This window comes from Xiphophorus maculatus, chromosome 5, assembly GCF_002775205.1.
Source record: "Xiphophorus maculatus strain JP 163 A chromosome 5, X_maculatus-5.0-male, whole genome shotgun sequence".
Taxonomy (NCBI): domain Eukaryota; kingdom Metazoa; phylum Chordata; class Actinopteri; order Cyprinodontiformes; family Poeciliidae; genus Xiphophorus; species Xiphophorus maculatus.
The window spans coordinates 9494561-9510714 of record NC_036447.1 but is presented as its reverse complement, the minus strand read 5'-3'; the positions used below and the strand labels follow the sequence as shown (position 1 = coordinate 9510714).

Below are 16154 nucleotides of genomic sequence, written 5' to 3'. Positions count from 1 at the left end.
AAGCAAAGATGAAATGTATTCATATGAAGCAAAAGAAGCTTTAGATTCCAATTTAGAGCCGTCACAATTTGCAAAACATTATTCAGACAGGAAGGTAGAGGAAAGTTTTCAGATGAAACAGCAGCCGATCAGAAACCAACATGCTGAGATCAGAGGATGCACTGAAGAATGACTGGAACGCAGCAGGAATGAGCACAGTTCCGTTTGTTCAAGAAACCAAAGGAAATCGTCTTGTTTTCCTAAATTGCCGCAGCAACGTTAACAGTAAACATTGAACTAATGAAACCTTTATGCTCCTGGTATGACCTGTGTGGGCACACTTGTATATTAGCAGTACAACTGTGCTTTACGCAAGTATTTAGTGCCCAACTAATGTGATTTCATTTGAAATAAAAATACATTTAATTTTTGGTGTAAAAAAACTTAAAATGTTTTATTATTCATTAGCTAAATTTACACTAGTCCACAATATTGTTAATATTTTTGAGCAACAAATAAAGTTTGTACGACTGAAACTAGAAGTGTGAAAAATTTATATATATTTTTAAATACAGCTCTGGAAAAAATTAGCAGACCACTTAAAAAGATCAGTTTTTCTGATTTTACTTTATATAGGTATACGTTTGAGTAAAAATATTGTTCATTTATTCTATGAACTACTGACAACATGTCTCCGAAATTCCAAGCAAAAGTTTAGTCTTTATTTGCAGAAAATGAGAAATGGTTAAAATAATCAAAAGTTACAGTGCTTTCAGACCTCAAATAATGAAAAGAAAACAACAATACTAATGTTTTCACTCAGCAAGACTTCAGAAATCAATATTTGGTGGAATAACCAGGAGGTTTTCATGGTGCAGTGGTCTCTTAATTTTTTCCAGAGCTGTATATTCTAAATAAAAGAGGTCTAACTTGTGGGTTTAATTTACATTGCATTTTCAATCAGTTTGGCTGTCAGAAGTCAGTGACTGTGGGACAATGAGGAGAGCGGGTTGGCGTGTTACGGGTTGGTGAGGGTGCAGTAAATACCTGAGCCTGGGATCCATTCAGCATGAGATAATACTGCTGGCTGAGGATGCTCTGCTGCAGCTGCTCCCACGAGATATTCCTGTCTTCAAGCATGAGAAAAGGAGGCCCAAATCTGAGAAGAATAAAGGAGGATTTTGTATGGTTTTTTATTTTTATTTCTTAAATAGATAAATAAATGTTTATTTTTAAATACATATATATGAATTTCACTCAGAAATTACCAACAATATGTATTTTTTCTATTTTTTTTCCATTTTGAAAGTTGAATTTGTAAAGAAAAGGTTTTCCAAGTACGGCCTATCCGTGTATTATGTCATATTCTATTGAGACTCATAAAAAAACAACTTTCTGTGAATTCACCATATCAACCTCAAGTGAAAGTATGTGCACAATGTATATGATAAAAGATAAGATACCAGCTAATATGTCATCAAGTCTTAATAAAAGAACATTTCATCCCCTGAAAGTGCAGCTCTGGCTACCTTACATATTTGAAGTGCAAAACATTCATTGATGTTATATCTGCACCAGCTCAGGAGTGGAATGCAGTTATGGAGCTGAGATGATGGGAATGCAAGGAGCAGCTGTTGTTTGGCGGATCTCTTTATAAATTGATAAATATAAGTTAAAAGCAGAAACATCTTGTTAATTCTGTTTGATACGCTCAGCTCCCTAACACAAACCAGAGTAAGTAAAACAAATTATTCCTGCAGAAACTTAATATATAAAGTACAATTATCAAATATTTTTAGGATTAGTTGGAGTCCAACAAGCTAGAGATTTATTTGGAAGCTAAAGAGAGTTTTTTTCAAGAAGAACACCAGTTAACATTGTTTATTAAAGTGTGTCTGCAAATTCTTAGAAAGCTTTTCAATTACACTAATGCAACAGATTTTTCCTGGCTATTTTTCAGAGGCACATTGCCTAAACTGATGACAAACTTGAATATTTACAACTGGAGCATAACTGAGCCTTGCTAGTGGTTTGTGAGCAGATGAGATTTCAAATGTCAGATCCTGACATTATCCCGCTTTTGGAAGCATCTGCAATCTGCTCTCGTCTAAAACACTATCCACGTGTGAATATTGCATTCATGTTCGCACATTTGAAAGCAATAACATCACGCCCCAGAGGAGCAGATGGTGTGAGAAACTGGAGACAAATACATCTGGCTCTCCATCTGTTAGTAGCAGGTTACACATCACTGATGCACACAGAGATTTTGCTGTAAATTAAGGACAGTAATTAGATGGAAACTGCTCAGTTCCCAGTAATTTCCCAGATATCACACAATTACTGTAGGAATGCTGCTAAGACTGCTAAAACAACACCGTTTCCTCTTGTAATTACAAAACATTTACAAAAAGAACAAAGACTTAAAGCAAATAACTGTGGATTGTGAAGCTCAGAAAATGTTCCCACCTGGCGTCTTGAAGGCAAAATGTAAAAAAAAAAACAAAAAAAACCCCCAGCAGACTTGAGACATTTATCCAGTAAAATATGGATAAAAAATAAATAAATCAATAAATAAGACCTCCATTATCCCATTTTTTCTAGCTTACCTGGCAGCTTGCTGTCCAGACCCAGTTGTATTGCACATGAGCAGGAGAACCTTGGAGGAGCTGCTCTGATTCAGGTACTCTGAGGAGAGTCGTCCTGATGCAGGTAACTTCTGACCATTGGGCCCTGTGGTGGAGGAGTATGGAGATGATGGGAGGCTGTGGTGATACCCTGAGGACAGCAAATGAGACAGAGGCAGATGCGCAGGTCAGATTTGAAAAGGTTACACAGCTTCATCTACTTCAACCAATATGTGATTGTTTGAAAATAAAACAGATTTGACTTTATCAAATACTTTCATACATTTGTTGCTTCAAATAACACAACAGACACAGAATATCTTAAAAATATTAAAGTTTCCCCGTGTTAATCAGAAACTTATACTTTAACATTTGTAGGTCAGGACATTTGAGTATTTTCCTGTACAATAATTACAGTGAGTCTCTGTACCCAAATCCACAGGCTGTCGGAGAAAGCTGCACAAAGAAGAGCTAAGTCACTCACCATTACAAATTATAATAAAGACAAAAGATCCTAAAGGATATAAAGAAAAGGAATTATTTCCGTGAGCTTTCGTGTGAGCTTCCCTGGAGCTGCACTGAAATATGTCATGATCCAAATTAATGAGCCATATCAACATGTAAGTCTTAGCATGCTTGCATTAGCATAGAACTTCAGAAAAAAGCAGATCAGAAATGTTCTTGGAAAGCCATAACAATAAATCACTTTTGTAGCCATCTAACCCGAGTTAACCGCATGCTGGAGCAGCATATTACGGCTGTCATGAGGAAACTACAACCAGAGCAAAACTTAAGCATATACAATCAAGTCCTAAATTATTCATACCCCTTGCAGATCCTTCATCTGACTGAAAGTAATATTACATTTGCCATTTTGGAGTGTTCTGATTCAAATCAGATACAAAATTTGTGAAAGGAGGTAAAATGCAAAGGATACCTTCCAACTGAAAATATCATAAAAATAGCAGATGTAAAAAGATGTTCAGCAAAAATTGGATTAATAGAATACCAACATGTTTTTTATTGATTACTCAGAATGGTTTAAATAATTTGACATTATAGTTTCTAAATGTACATAAATAAATACATTATTAAAAAAATATATACACACCTTTTACTTTGCTTATATTAACTCTTGAAAGGCACCTGTTGCATTTCCTGTCAGAAACAAACTTCCTGGCTGAATGGAAACAATCATAGATCTGTCAAGGGCAACAATATTTTTGGCTTATCTATGTAGGGCATTGATGTTATTATCTGTACTGCAGTTTCAACCACTAAAGTTATATAAGCCAAAGGGTGTAACTCTACGAATAGCAGAGTTGGCATTTAACCTCTTACTTGTAATTCTTTTTTTTTTTCGTTTTTATGCAATTAAAATGCATTCTTTTTCAGAAGTACAAAAAATAGATTAGACATAGATATGGAAACATTTCTTTTGGAATAGCAAAATATTAGGGTGCTAATTTTTTCACATTTATGAGTCAGTGTTGTGTAACTCACTTGATTTTACTGACAGGTTTCATTTTGTGAACAGTAATTAAGGAAGTGCCTGTTTTGGTTTAGTCCTATTCTCTTTTGAAGCATATCTCATTTTGAGCAATGAAGAAAACTGGTGAACAATTCTTACACTGTCACACTTCAACAAGCCGCTTCATCCACCTTGGTGGTGGATTCAAAGAGATTTATTTCGAAGTTGATAGAGATTATGACAATAGATCTGGTTGCATCTTGTCTAGTAATGAGGTGCTCCAACTTTGTTTTCTTTTGTAAGGTTAATGTTGCCAATCAATTAATTTGTCTAAAAGCTAGAAACAACCTATTTACCTCTGTGCTTTTATTTCAACTGTGCAGCTTCTCGATAATAAAAGATGTGCTCTTTTTGAAAGCATGCTAGGCTAAGATGGACGCTGGAATAAACATGACCAGGTAAATAAAAACAGCTTAAGGGGACAAAATGTGAAATTGCTTCACAAACATGGCTATCTAAACACGACGTGATTGCACAATGGTTCAGAAAATATTTTAGAAAAATGTCTATTAAGGTAGAGTTGCCCTTTTGTTCTTGTTTACCCTGAGGAGCTGTAAAAGGAATTGGATCCTGTATCGCACACACTTCCACGCAAACTAAAAGATGTGCCGCTGTGATTAATAGCTGGGTAATAGCTGGAGGGGATACAGAAGGCGCAACCTCTCGTCTCCAAGGAAACATAAACTTTGACACAATCAAAAGGACTTAATTAGACAGTGCTTGTTTGATCCCTAACATGCAATTAATCAATGCCATTTTCTCAAGAAAACTGTTTAGCATACAGAAACTGAATACACAGAGGTAAACAAGCATTAAGAGCTGTTAGGCTGAATTGTAAAGACTCAACCAAAGTGAGCACATAGCTTTTGATAGCACAAATATTTGTCAGAAAAAAAAATCTACAAAAGCAATTAAATTGTTTTTGGTGGTGCTTGTGACCATGAAGTTACACATAATCCAGGTAAGAAAAACAAATGGGTACATGGTGATATTCAGAGCATGAAATGGTAGCCAATCTCTATTTAGTATTTAACTAAAGACATTTAGTTAAATACTCTATTTAGTATTTGACTAAATAGAGACAGGCCAAAACAAGAACCAAGAAACAAATTTGACTAATAGTTTATTGATAAACTGAAAAAGAATACACACCTATATTCATTTTTATAAGTAAAATAAAGTTTTTCACCACGTCACACACTGCACATAAACATGATTTAAACCACAGCATATATCTGAGAAAAATTAGTACGCTCAGAAAAATATGGTTTAAAGTGTCAAAATGGCTTTTTTTCATTTCAGATAAATGATTTTACTCCGTTCAAGTGAGGACATGATCTAATGAAAAAAAAAAACACTAATAGCAGTCTCCATAGAATAATGAATCTGTGATGAGTTGGTAAAAAGCTACAAAGGCTAATAAGTCAATCTGTAAAACAAACTGTAACATAGCTAAGTAGCCTGCTAGTACCAACTTGTCATTCCTTCAAAATAAAATTATAAAGCGCAAAACACATACAATGCTGCTAAATAATTTCTTTGGCTCATTTCTTATTTTATTTTTCTTCTATGTTTTTTTGTGAAAAGACCTATTGTCCCACTGGAAGTTTACTGAAATCAAAAATAAAGTAAAAAAAGAGAAATAACTTATTTTCCTTCAGTAGGGAATTTCTGATACATTTATCTTAGCATTTAAAATTTCAGCTTTTGTTTCAAACTTTTCCATTAATACAATATTACAGAGAAGCCACAGTATTTTTCCTCAGTATTACAATTTAAAGCCTCATTGTTTCACCCTAGATGTGGCTTTACATCATTGTCCTGACAAACAGGCAGTACTCCAATTGCAAAGTTCACCAGTACAAAAAGTTAATGTTGGGATTTCAAATGAACTTAAACGACAAAGTACCTCCACATGGATTGTTACTGCAGTCAATTCTGTAATTTCTTCCAACAACTTCTCAGGCAAGTATTTTAAAACCAAAAAAAGTGTTTGTCATGCTTGATAGGCAGTGTCATTCCATCCACAGATCCCAGGGGATGATGTAAGAAACCTCCTGCCAGACTCAATCTCACACTAGTTTTCTCACCCCTTCTTCATGAGATGGACAGATGAGAACTACAGGAAAGCTGAGGCATCAGAGCAGAGGGAACAGAAACTAGCTAAAAAGACTAACCTGGGAATGTTAGGGAAAAGGAATGAAGGCAGAGGCCTTTAAATTTAAGAAAGAAAGAAATCTCACAGGGGGTGAGGACATCATCAAAACAGTTGATGAATTCAGTGATCACTTGACATGAGATTAGAGTTTCTTGTTTTTCCCCAAGATAGCTGGTAGCATCTCCATGAGCTGCAATCTCTGATCTCTAATTAAAAGATAAACACTGGGCCTTAAGTGGACAAAGCTGAACTAAAGGGGCGAAATACATAAAAGAAAGAGAGGGAAGATTTTGAAGAAGATTTTAATTATTCTGCAGACTGAATTTAGAGTGTATGACAAGATTAATTAAACAACGCAAAGTAAACGAAGATGCTGCGCCCCTTCTGGCATTCATCCTCTCTTTACAACATCATCATTCTCCATTCCTTCACTTTGCTTTATATCTTAAACTCTAAATGCTCTGAAGGCCTGAAATGTATTGACTGTCAGTGAAAAATTGGCACACAGTTGTGTCTAAAGCGGTAAGGTGATTAAAGACCAGATGAAATAACTACCAGAACAAAACATTTTGTAATGTGATTTATTTCTCGTTAATCTCTCGACATTTTTCACATTTTTTAAATTAATACATACATCCGATTTTTTTTTTTATCAACATGCTTTGAAAGGTTGAACTCCTGGGTGATGAAGAGGATGGCACAAACTCAAGAGTGAGACGAAGGTGACATTGAGAGTGACAATGATAGAGAGTCTGTGGAGGTGTGAGTGAGGCTGGAACGCCTGCAGAACACACAACCACCATCACCGCCCCGACCCACACGATCACATCCACAACATGCACCATGAGTGTGCCACACAAAACCAGCACAATTATGCGCCTAATTGTTGCAAACTAAACTAAATAATAAAAAGGAGAAACAAAGCAGAACTATTTGAAGTAAACTCTCCTACTGCCAATTCCCAGGCTCAGGACCGGTGTCTGCGACATCCAGAGCAGATGAAGTCACAACATTGGCAAAGGTTTTGACGAGATTCAACAGTTTAAAAATCTGTTTACTTGTTCTTAGTTAACTTCACCACACAGTCACTTTTAGCTTATGGAAAAAAGAACCACCTGCCAAATAAACCAAAGTAAAGTAATCATTTAAGTCTTTGTTTATGATGCATGTGCAGACACCTCGATAGAAGCACACAGAAACGTACGGAACGTTTTACATAAAATCCCTATGTTTGCACAATTTTGTTGTTAATATAAGGGGAAAAAATAAAAAGTCAAATAATTATAAAACACACACACACAAAAAAAAATTAAGGTATGCACAATGTGGACACTTGCAGCTTATAGAGAAGTGTGGCCTATATATGTTCTTTCTTTTTCTTTTCAAAGTTAGTGTTTGCGGCAAATGGTCCTGATGCTCCATAGTCCAGAAATCACTGTATGACCTCAGGGACCCTCCAAACTAAATTAAGAGCATGGCTGGTTTCTGAAAGGTCTTTATGATGCACTAATGTTCAGAAGGTTACAAAGGTACCATAGGGAAAGTCCGTATCATGGATTTGAAGCTCTTCGTTTGTCATCACTAACGTTAATAGGAGCACAAGGTAAAAACAAATACTCTAAATGCAGCTCAAATGGAAGACCCCTGCAAGTAGTGTGAAAACAATTGAGCAAAATCACATCTCAGCATGGCTTACTCCAGGACAATTTGATGGCCTGGAAGCAGGAAGCACACCATAACTTTAAAATTTTTTTTGCCAACAGCAGATTTTGCATAGGAGCAATTAAACACACCTGATTCAAACATAATCTTTCCTTTCTAATTAATCCAATTTCTTGATGTTCACCTATCCCTCAACTGCACCCAGCTCATCTCCCGCTGCCCCCGTTTGATCCACCATAAGGCGGCGCAACGTTGCATCACCAGCTGCTACGACATCTGCACTGCATCCATGTATTAAATGAAAACAACACATAAGAGCAACAAAGCTGCAGTTATTTGAATTGCCCTGGGAATTTTGCACTTAGTTGCATCATGCCTTAAACATTAACCCAGCATTCCAAAACCAGTGAGGTAGTTTATGTGTAAGTTATAAAAATTGTGAAAATATTCTGTTGAAGACACTCATGTTTACCTCTTCATTAGATTCATCCAAGTAGTAAAGCTCATTAATAATTCATGCTGTCCTTTTAGGAAACATTCAGTTGATAGTTGTTGATTTATCCGTGTTCCCTCAAAGATATTAAACATTTATTACAAAAGGAGATGGAATGACTCATAAAATACAACTAAAGAGTAAAAGGTAGGCTCTGTAGTATCAATGTCTATCGTATACAGTCACTTAAAGAAGACTTTTGTCAGCAGTTACATAGTTATAGATTTTACTTTTTAATTTCAAGAAGAATGGGTAGGCTGCAGGTGATTTTAGCAGACCACACTACCCTTAATCCTCCTTGGAGTATTTGGAGTCATTTTCTCTTGCAGCCTTATCGCTCCATTTATAATATACGCAAATTGCCTCAGTTGTTGAGGATGAAATCGGATGCGAGCCTAGTGCTTACTCACCTAATTGATTTTTGAGTGTTTTTATTTGTTTTTTTAAGTCACACAACTGCCGGCTGTCGTTTCCCCGAAACACAAAACCTCATTACTGCACCAGACAGCGACATTCATTCAACATCAGCCAAACATTTAGTGACAAGCACAGCCACTTCAGACAACAAAGGAGTTCACTGCACACAATCAACTTTGTCCAGCAACGCTAATACAAAATTATACTACAAGATGTCGAGGTCAGATGATTTTCTGTTATTGGAGGACTGTTCATTGGTCTTGTCACCACCGTTTACTCTGGGTTTACTGAGAAAAAATCTGGATCAATTTAACAGGAAATATGACAGTTATTGGTAAATTTGTGTGATTCAACTGAAAGAAAGGAGCATATATTTTAAAATATATTTTATTCATAGAACATAGAATTTAGCACTAATGTCCCAAAACTGCTGTTCTCCTTCTTCTTAAAATGGTATTAATACATTAACATTTCTGCGGAGAAGCCTTTAATAAAAACCTCTTTTAGCCACCAGGGCTGCAATTTGACAAGTAAAGCATCATTTCATGGAAGAAACAGAACAGGTCAAGAGGTAGGCACACAAAAGAAGAAAATTGTTATCTGCTATGCTCTGTTTCCCCTCCTGCTGTTAAAGCCCATTTTCAGTCATAAAACACACATATCTGGGTTTCCAGTTTGAAGATGGCAGATTGTGTTTCTGGGCACAGTTGAGTTTGACTGTAGGTTTTATCTTAGAAGCAACTTGTAAGACAAATTTCTAGTCTTTCACAGGACTATATAATGTTCAGCATTATCAGGCGACACATGTGAAGCCAATCCTATCTATTTAGGCAAATGTCTACAAATCAGCCACTGTCCTCTACTGCTTTTGTGTGAGAAACGATTGACTGACAGACAGTTTGACTGTCTGCATGTTTGCAGTTAACAATATTCAGCGTAGCCAACTCGGCAACTTTCTTGCTACATTTAGAAACATTTCAGACAAAGAAAAATAAAAATCAGTATCAGCCAAAATCAAAATTGGCAGGTCACACTTGAGAAAACTGCAACTGGTGCACCCCAGTATCAAATGTGTAATAAAAAAATGCTTTATAATTTCAAACTTAGACAGCTTCTAAAGCAACTGCTAAGAAGTTATCTCTGTTTCAGTGGATTATTTGCAATAAAAGTAACAAAGTACTATCCATACCTTTGTATAAGTAGTATATCTGTGGAAAATTCAAAAGGTAAATACACCTGTGATGACTTTGCACTTTTAGCACAAACCCTGTCAATAAAATGAGACATGAAATGGGATTTTGAACCGGCACTCTGCATGTTTCACACTACATCTGTCTGTTTATATATTCTCTCTGTAATGAAAATTTCATCTAGTTTGCATAGTCAGCAAACTAGATGCTTAATGGTTTTATATTTATAACCCCTTCACTACACCTCATCCAGCCAGACAGGATATTCAAACATTTTCCCATATTTTCCTTTTCAATACAGAGACTGCAGGTGTAAAATCCTCTCCATAAATAAATGAAATAAAAACACAAGCTTCACCAGAGCGACTGACCACAGTTCACATGTGAGACAAATGTCCTGTTTTTGGAGGAAAACAGCCTAAGGTGGTTCCCATGTGTCAGCTATCCATGACTGTGTTAAGCCTGTAGTCTTTCTCCATGGCCATCAATCACTGTTAGCATGTAGCAGGACTTTCTCACACAAGCTCTAAAAACAAACCAAATGATGGACAATAGCGGCACCCTAGTTCTCCCAATCAAACCCCAAACGTCTGACAAAATACAGAAACACTGACAATTTGAACAAAGAAATTATAAAATGCATTTGATGTATTCACTTTGTTGTGAGAAGTAGTTTACACAACTCCAACTATTCAGCAGAGTGATATAATTCCTGAAACTTTTTCCACTAGATTTCATAGATCTGACTTTTTAAGCATTCAATTTTAATACACAAATGCAGTTTATTATGGATTTAATGCAAATATTCCCATATGGGTCAGGCTTCAGATATGAAATCTGCAAATAAAAACACCAATTGTAAAAAGGTAGATGGATGAATGGAGAGAGGAACTGATTGATATGTGGATGGATGGAATGAATGAAAAGATAGGAAAACCTTTCAAGCAAATGAATAACTCTAATTGGCTGGTAATTGTTTGACATTTATCAGTGGTTTCATCCTCTCCGATGAAACAGAGATGATGGATATCCATCAGTATGATTAATACTAAGGCAACGACAAGTGCACGTTTTTACAGTAAGGGTGTAATGTAAATCTGGAAAGAGTTTCTACGCAGAGTTTCTACATAGAATGTCACACAAGAGTCAGATCAATGTAACTCACGTTCATCTCAGGATACAAAAACATGCAGCTAAGCATTCTGGGAAATAGTTCCCACTCCTGTCTATTTCTTCTTTCAGTTTTTTTCTTCCAAGTGCGACGTTGTAAGTTTATCTTTCACAAACTCACACATTTAGGTTCAAAATCTAAAACTCACTAAATTTACTTGACTTAAAGAGTAGAAGATGGTAGACATGACTAAATGCGACTGAAATGTTTTACATTGTGTTTTGTTGGAAGCGGTTGAATATGGTGCAATCCCTGCTTAAAGAAGATGGGACTTTTGAGTTATGTTTCCATCCAACTGTCAGGCAAATTTAAAATGTTGTAAGGAAATGTGAATTAGGCGTGTTTTCCATTACTGGTTTGGAGTGATTCAATCAGGGTCTGCAAAGTGTAACTTTGTCAGATACTGACGTTACGCATGAGTGTAATAAACAGGAAGTAGAGGTTGCCAATTAGCATGGACCACACATCTCAAACATGGATAGAGGTTTTCAGGAATGTGTCGGGCAAGTTGTAATTGTTGTGTCATGTCAACCAGTATATCTGATGTTAAAAACTAGAGACAGAAAGGCAATTCTAATCCACGAACACAACAGAAACAAGTCATCAGTCATGTGAGGAAAATGTTAGAATTTATTAAGCACATCTGTTTCCATCTCCGTTTTAGAGTATTAACTCTTCTGAAAAAGTCCAACACCACCTCAAGCAGGCTTAAAAACTGTTTTGCTATAGGCAAAATTTAGGATATTATTTCAAAATGTGCCGTTTCAATCAATATTTTCTAATGCAAAACTTCAAAATGAATATTAAAAAAACATTTGTTAGTTTCAAACCAGTATTTGAAACTAAGGTTATCCGATGGGATATTTGTCTTAGGAGTGAAAGAGAAGTAAAATCTGAAGGAGTAGGGAATGCATCCAAGGGTGTGTTTATGTGTTTTGCTTTATTTCTTTTCTTTCTGTCTATAATCATAAGAATACATCATGGCTGGTTAGACTTAAAATCATCAAATTCTGGTCTAACTGCAGCTTCTTTATTCATCTGCCTAAATTGTGTATTTAGTCCTGAATTTGAGACTGATTTCACTAAACTTTCAGGTTGTCTTATTGTAACAGAAAAATCAGAATCTCAGTTAATACAAAAAGCTGTTTTCAAATGATTGTTTGATTTACTAAAGGACAAAAGCAATCCAAACCAGCTTGACCCTGTGTGGAAATGAAAATGGCCCCCTGAACCTAATAACTGGATGTGCCATCCTTAACAACAACAACTGCCAATCAAACATTTGCGATTACTGGCTTAGCAGAAAACACTTTGATGTGATTTCCTCCCAGAGTATTTCTGCTTACATGTGCCAGTAAGATCTGCCCTCAAAGGCTGAACATTTATGACCATCTACACTATAATTCTGGCAGATTTATTACTGACATGACTTACTAAGTTACTGCTGATGTGTCTCCCATTTTATTCATAAATCTAAGCACAGTTTCTTTGTAGAGGCCTATCCTTCTAGGAAGAAGTTTGAAAAAGACAATCTAGATGGCTCTAGGATAACAGCCTCTCACCCTTACACTTGACCTAACTTTACAAGAAGTGTACAGTTTCATGATGTTGATAGAAAACTCAAAGGAATCAACGCAAGTCTGTTTATAGACTGCTGAGTAACTGGCAGCACACGATCGTTTCTCTGTGACAGCGGTAGACCAGTCCTCTTATAACTGTGAAGATGTTGCGGTGTGTAAAGGCAAAATGGAAATGCCACCCACTGAGAAAGTTAAGAGCTTTTAGTTTTTATGAGCAGAGAATTGAATTACAGTTAATTATTCTTCCTCAGTGGGAGCTGTGCTCTCTTTACAGCTTCAGAGAACTGTGGGTGTAGAGTTCAATGGCAACAACAAATTGACCACAGAGCATACCACTAACATCATCTCAGTGACTGTAATTACACAGCACCCCTAAAGTCTCTTTCTGACACGGTCACTGATCTGTTAAAGAAATGCTTGTTTAGCTTTCAGATATAATGTATGTATGTGTCTACAGAATGAAAGTGAAATGGTCTTGATGAAGCAGGCTGCCGACATCTCCCTGGTTTCTGTATGAGCAAGGTTAAAGTTCAAAAATAAAAGCCTGGAAGTGTAATAAACACTGAAATGTTAAGGCAGTACATACAAATTCAAACTATTTCTCAACAGATGGGGCTGGAGGAATGATCTTTACCCCATTATTGAATTTAGGTAAGTTTATTTTATGCTTAACATAAAAAAAATTCAGTAAGGAAATTCAAGATTCACCAAGAAATTGACTGGTGACTGGGTTGGAAACAAAAAAAAGATCCATTTTAATTCCTCATCTGTGTGCTCTTCATATTCAACAAGTTGTGCAGGGAAAGCTGTTACAGAATGAGGGACTCAATGTGAAAAATTTTCAGAATCAGTGAGGTCAAATAACAAAAACTGTGGGAGAGGCTTCTAATGAACGATTTCTGCAAAGGCATACAGCTGAAACTAGATGCTTATATGCACAGAATAGAAAGATGGACACCTTTTTTTGCCACTGTCTGAAATTAACTTGGAGGAAATTTCAGTTTTAGGTAAGTTAGAATAACCAAAATAATCTGATTTGCTAAATGAGACAAACAATGTCAGAGATTCACTTATCAATGTCTTCAAACTCAGAAGTTTAAGAAAAACCTGAGATCAAAAATAGGCAACAAAACTCTAATCCGTGCATCTCTATTAGAAATAGTTTAAAAATATGAATTAAACTAATTAACAGAATACATGGAAACTATAATGTTAACTCAAAGAGATCAGCACATTTATTTTTATTTTCTAAGCTCTCCGAAAGAAAGAAAAAGAAGAAGAAAGGGCTTAATTCTTAATTCTGCCATTAACAAATTTTCTACTGCTTGTTATTTTAACAAACAGATTTTTTTGTTTTTGCAGTCTGAATTTCGTTCAGAAAATGTGTACACAATAAAAAAAACCTGTGGATTATGAAGAATGCGCCTTATCGGAGGAGTGGTTGTTTGTCTGGTTTTGTATACAGACAGAGGAGGAAGAAGAGGAAGCGCACTCTCTGAGTTTTAGGAAATAAAGTTCTGGGACAGAGCAGAGACTTCAGAAATTTTAACTTCAGCTAAATAAATTTAATCAGCAGAGGCTTTCATGTGAGATGTGACTCCAGCAAACTTCATATTTTGTATGATGCCCCCCATTCAGACATTAAATTGAATTGAATTTAATCTGTTAGGATGCAGCAGTGCATGACCAAACAGAATGAGAGCTCTTTCATCTCCGAAGTAAATTGTGTGCTTTTAGAAAACAGAGTAATCGCAGAAATGGGCTCAATGAGAGTAAAAGAAAAAAAAACATCTATAGATATAATCATTAATTGAGACTGAAAGTTAATCAGAGGTACGAAGGAAAGAGGAAAAAAAATAAAAAATGATGGATGAATAAATTTGCTAGATCAGTGCACAAATAAATGGGTTTATAAAGAATGTTGCCAGGGTTACCTGAGTGAGGAACAGAGCCTCCACGACTGCTGTTTGGAGGAGCCTGGAAGGCGTAGACGACGTCGCTATCGGCGATGGCGGTCAAGTCGTCGTCATCTGAAAAGGAACGCTGGAAACCGGTGGAGTAAAGTTCGGACAGGATGACCTGGACCACAGATGGGACGACATTAAATGTAAACATCAAATGTTTTTGAAACAGTTCTTATAGCAGAAACCTCAAGGTTCCTTTTTATTTTATAAAAAGAAAAACCCAACTTGAAGTAAGATTTTTTTTCCCTTATGAATGGATTATACAGAGCATTAGCTTTACTGGCTCATGTTTTAAAAAATAAAAAAATGTTTTAGTGTGGCATACTGCTGAGCAAGCCTTTTAAATAACAGTATCAACTGTTTAGGGAGTTAAAACACTGCCTTAAAAGGCTACTTAATGCTTTCCAGGTAAAAAATTTCAAAAGTTTCCATGGTTGTCCCATCTTTAAAATATACATGCAAAACTTAAAATAAGTCCAGCACACGTATTTCTATTAATATCAGGCATTAAATATGAAACCCTCAAAAAGTGAGGAAGGAGGAGATTTGTCCTGTAACTGCTGGGTTGCTGGTTTGAACCGCTGATTTGTATGGGGTAATGGACTGATAAATGGACAAATGAACGGGCAAATGATGGATGGACAGATGAATGGATGATGTGTGGACAAAGAAATGGAGGGAGAGACAGGATAATGGATGGATAGTTTTGCTCTGAACTTGAACTATCCTGGTGCCTGAACACTCATCGCAAATGAAGAAGAACGCTCCATGTCTGAAATGTAACATTTATGTTGTTTTTCCAAGTAAACTCCACCTATACCTGGATACAACAAAGATCATAAATCACTGGGAGTTTTGAATTGACCCACATTGGTCATTTTGCAACCAGCTCACTAAACAAAAATGACAGAACTGACACCATTCATCATCTGCAGCAACACTAGTCAGAAGCTGATGGATACAAACAACTCAGGAACATTTTCTTTAGGCATTTTTCTGACCAGTGCAACGTCAGTATGTGTGTACCTGATCAGGAGAGATGTTGCCTTCTGCTGCTACCATGGCTCTCAGGGAGGATACAGAACCAAACAGAGGCACAGCAAGCCCCACCCGCAGATACCTCTGACCCTTTGTGCTGAACACCAGCGTCACACACAGCGGCCTGTGGGGTGGGACACAAACACAAAGAGATCACACAGATAGCAAATGTGTGTATGCTTGTGAATATAAAGGTGTAAAAGGTGAAAGTATGAGGGGTGAGTAAGATAAATGACGAGTCACGGAAAACTGTTCGGCTCCTACAGTTCGTAGAATAACTAAACCTTCATACCAAGGCCTGTCCCACTGAGCAGGTTACATATTTATATGCAGACACAGATATT

At 36.3% G+C, this 16154-nt stretch overlaps 1 protein-coding gene across 2 annotated transcripts in view; it reads right to left on the bottom strand.

Moving 5' to 3' along the window:
* The window catches only part of LOC102232957 (ubiquitin carboxyl-terminal hydrolase 43), a 123357-nt gene that overhangs the window by 49272 nt on the left and 57931 nt on the right, over positions 1-16154 (bottom strand). For both annotated transcript variants that reach the window (XM_023334275.1, XM_014476139.2), the window contains 4 exons: positions 15799-15934; positions 14743-14887; positions 2589-2757; positions 1027-1138 (listed from right to left, as the gene is read on the bottom strand). In XM_023334275.1, coding sequence (XP_023190043.1) covers positions 1027-1138; positions 2589-2757; positions 14743-14887; positions 15799-15934 — 562 coding nt within the window. The remainder of the gene's footprint in view (positions 1-1026; positions 1139-2588; positions 2758-14742; positions 14888-15798; positions 15935-16154) is intronic.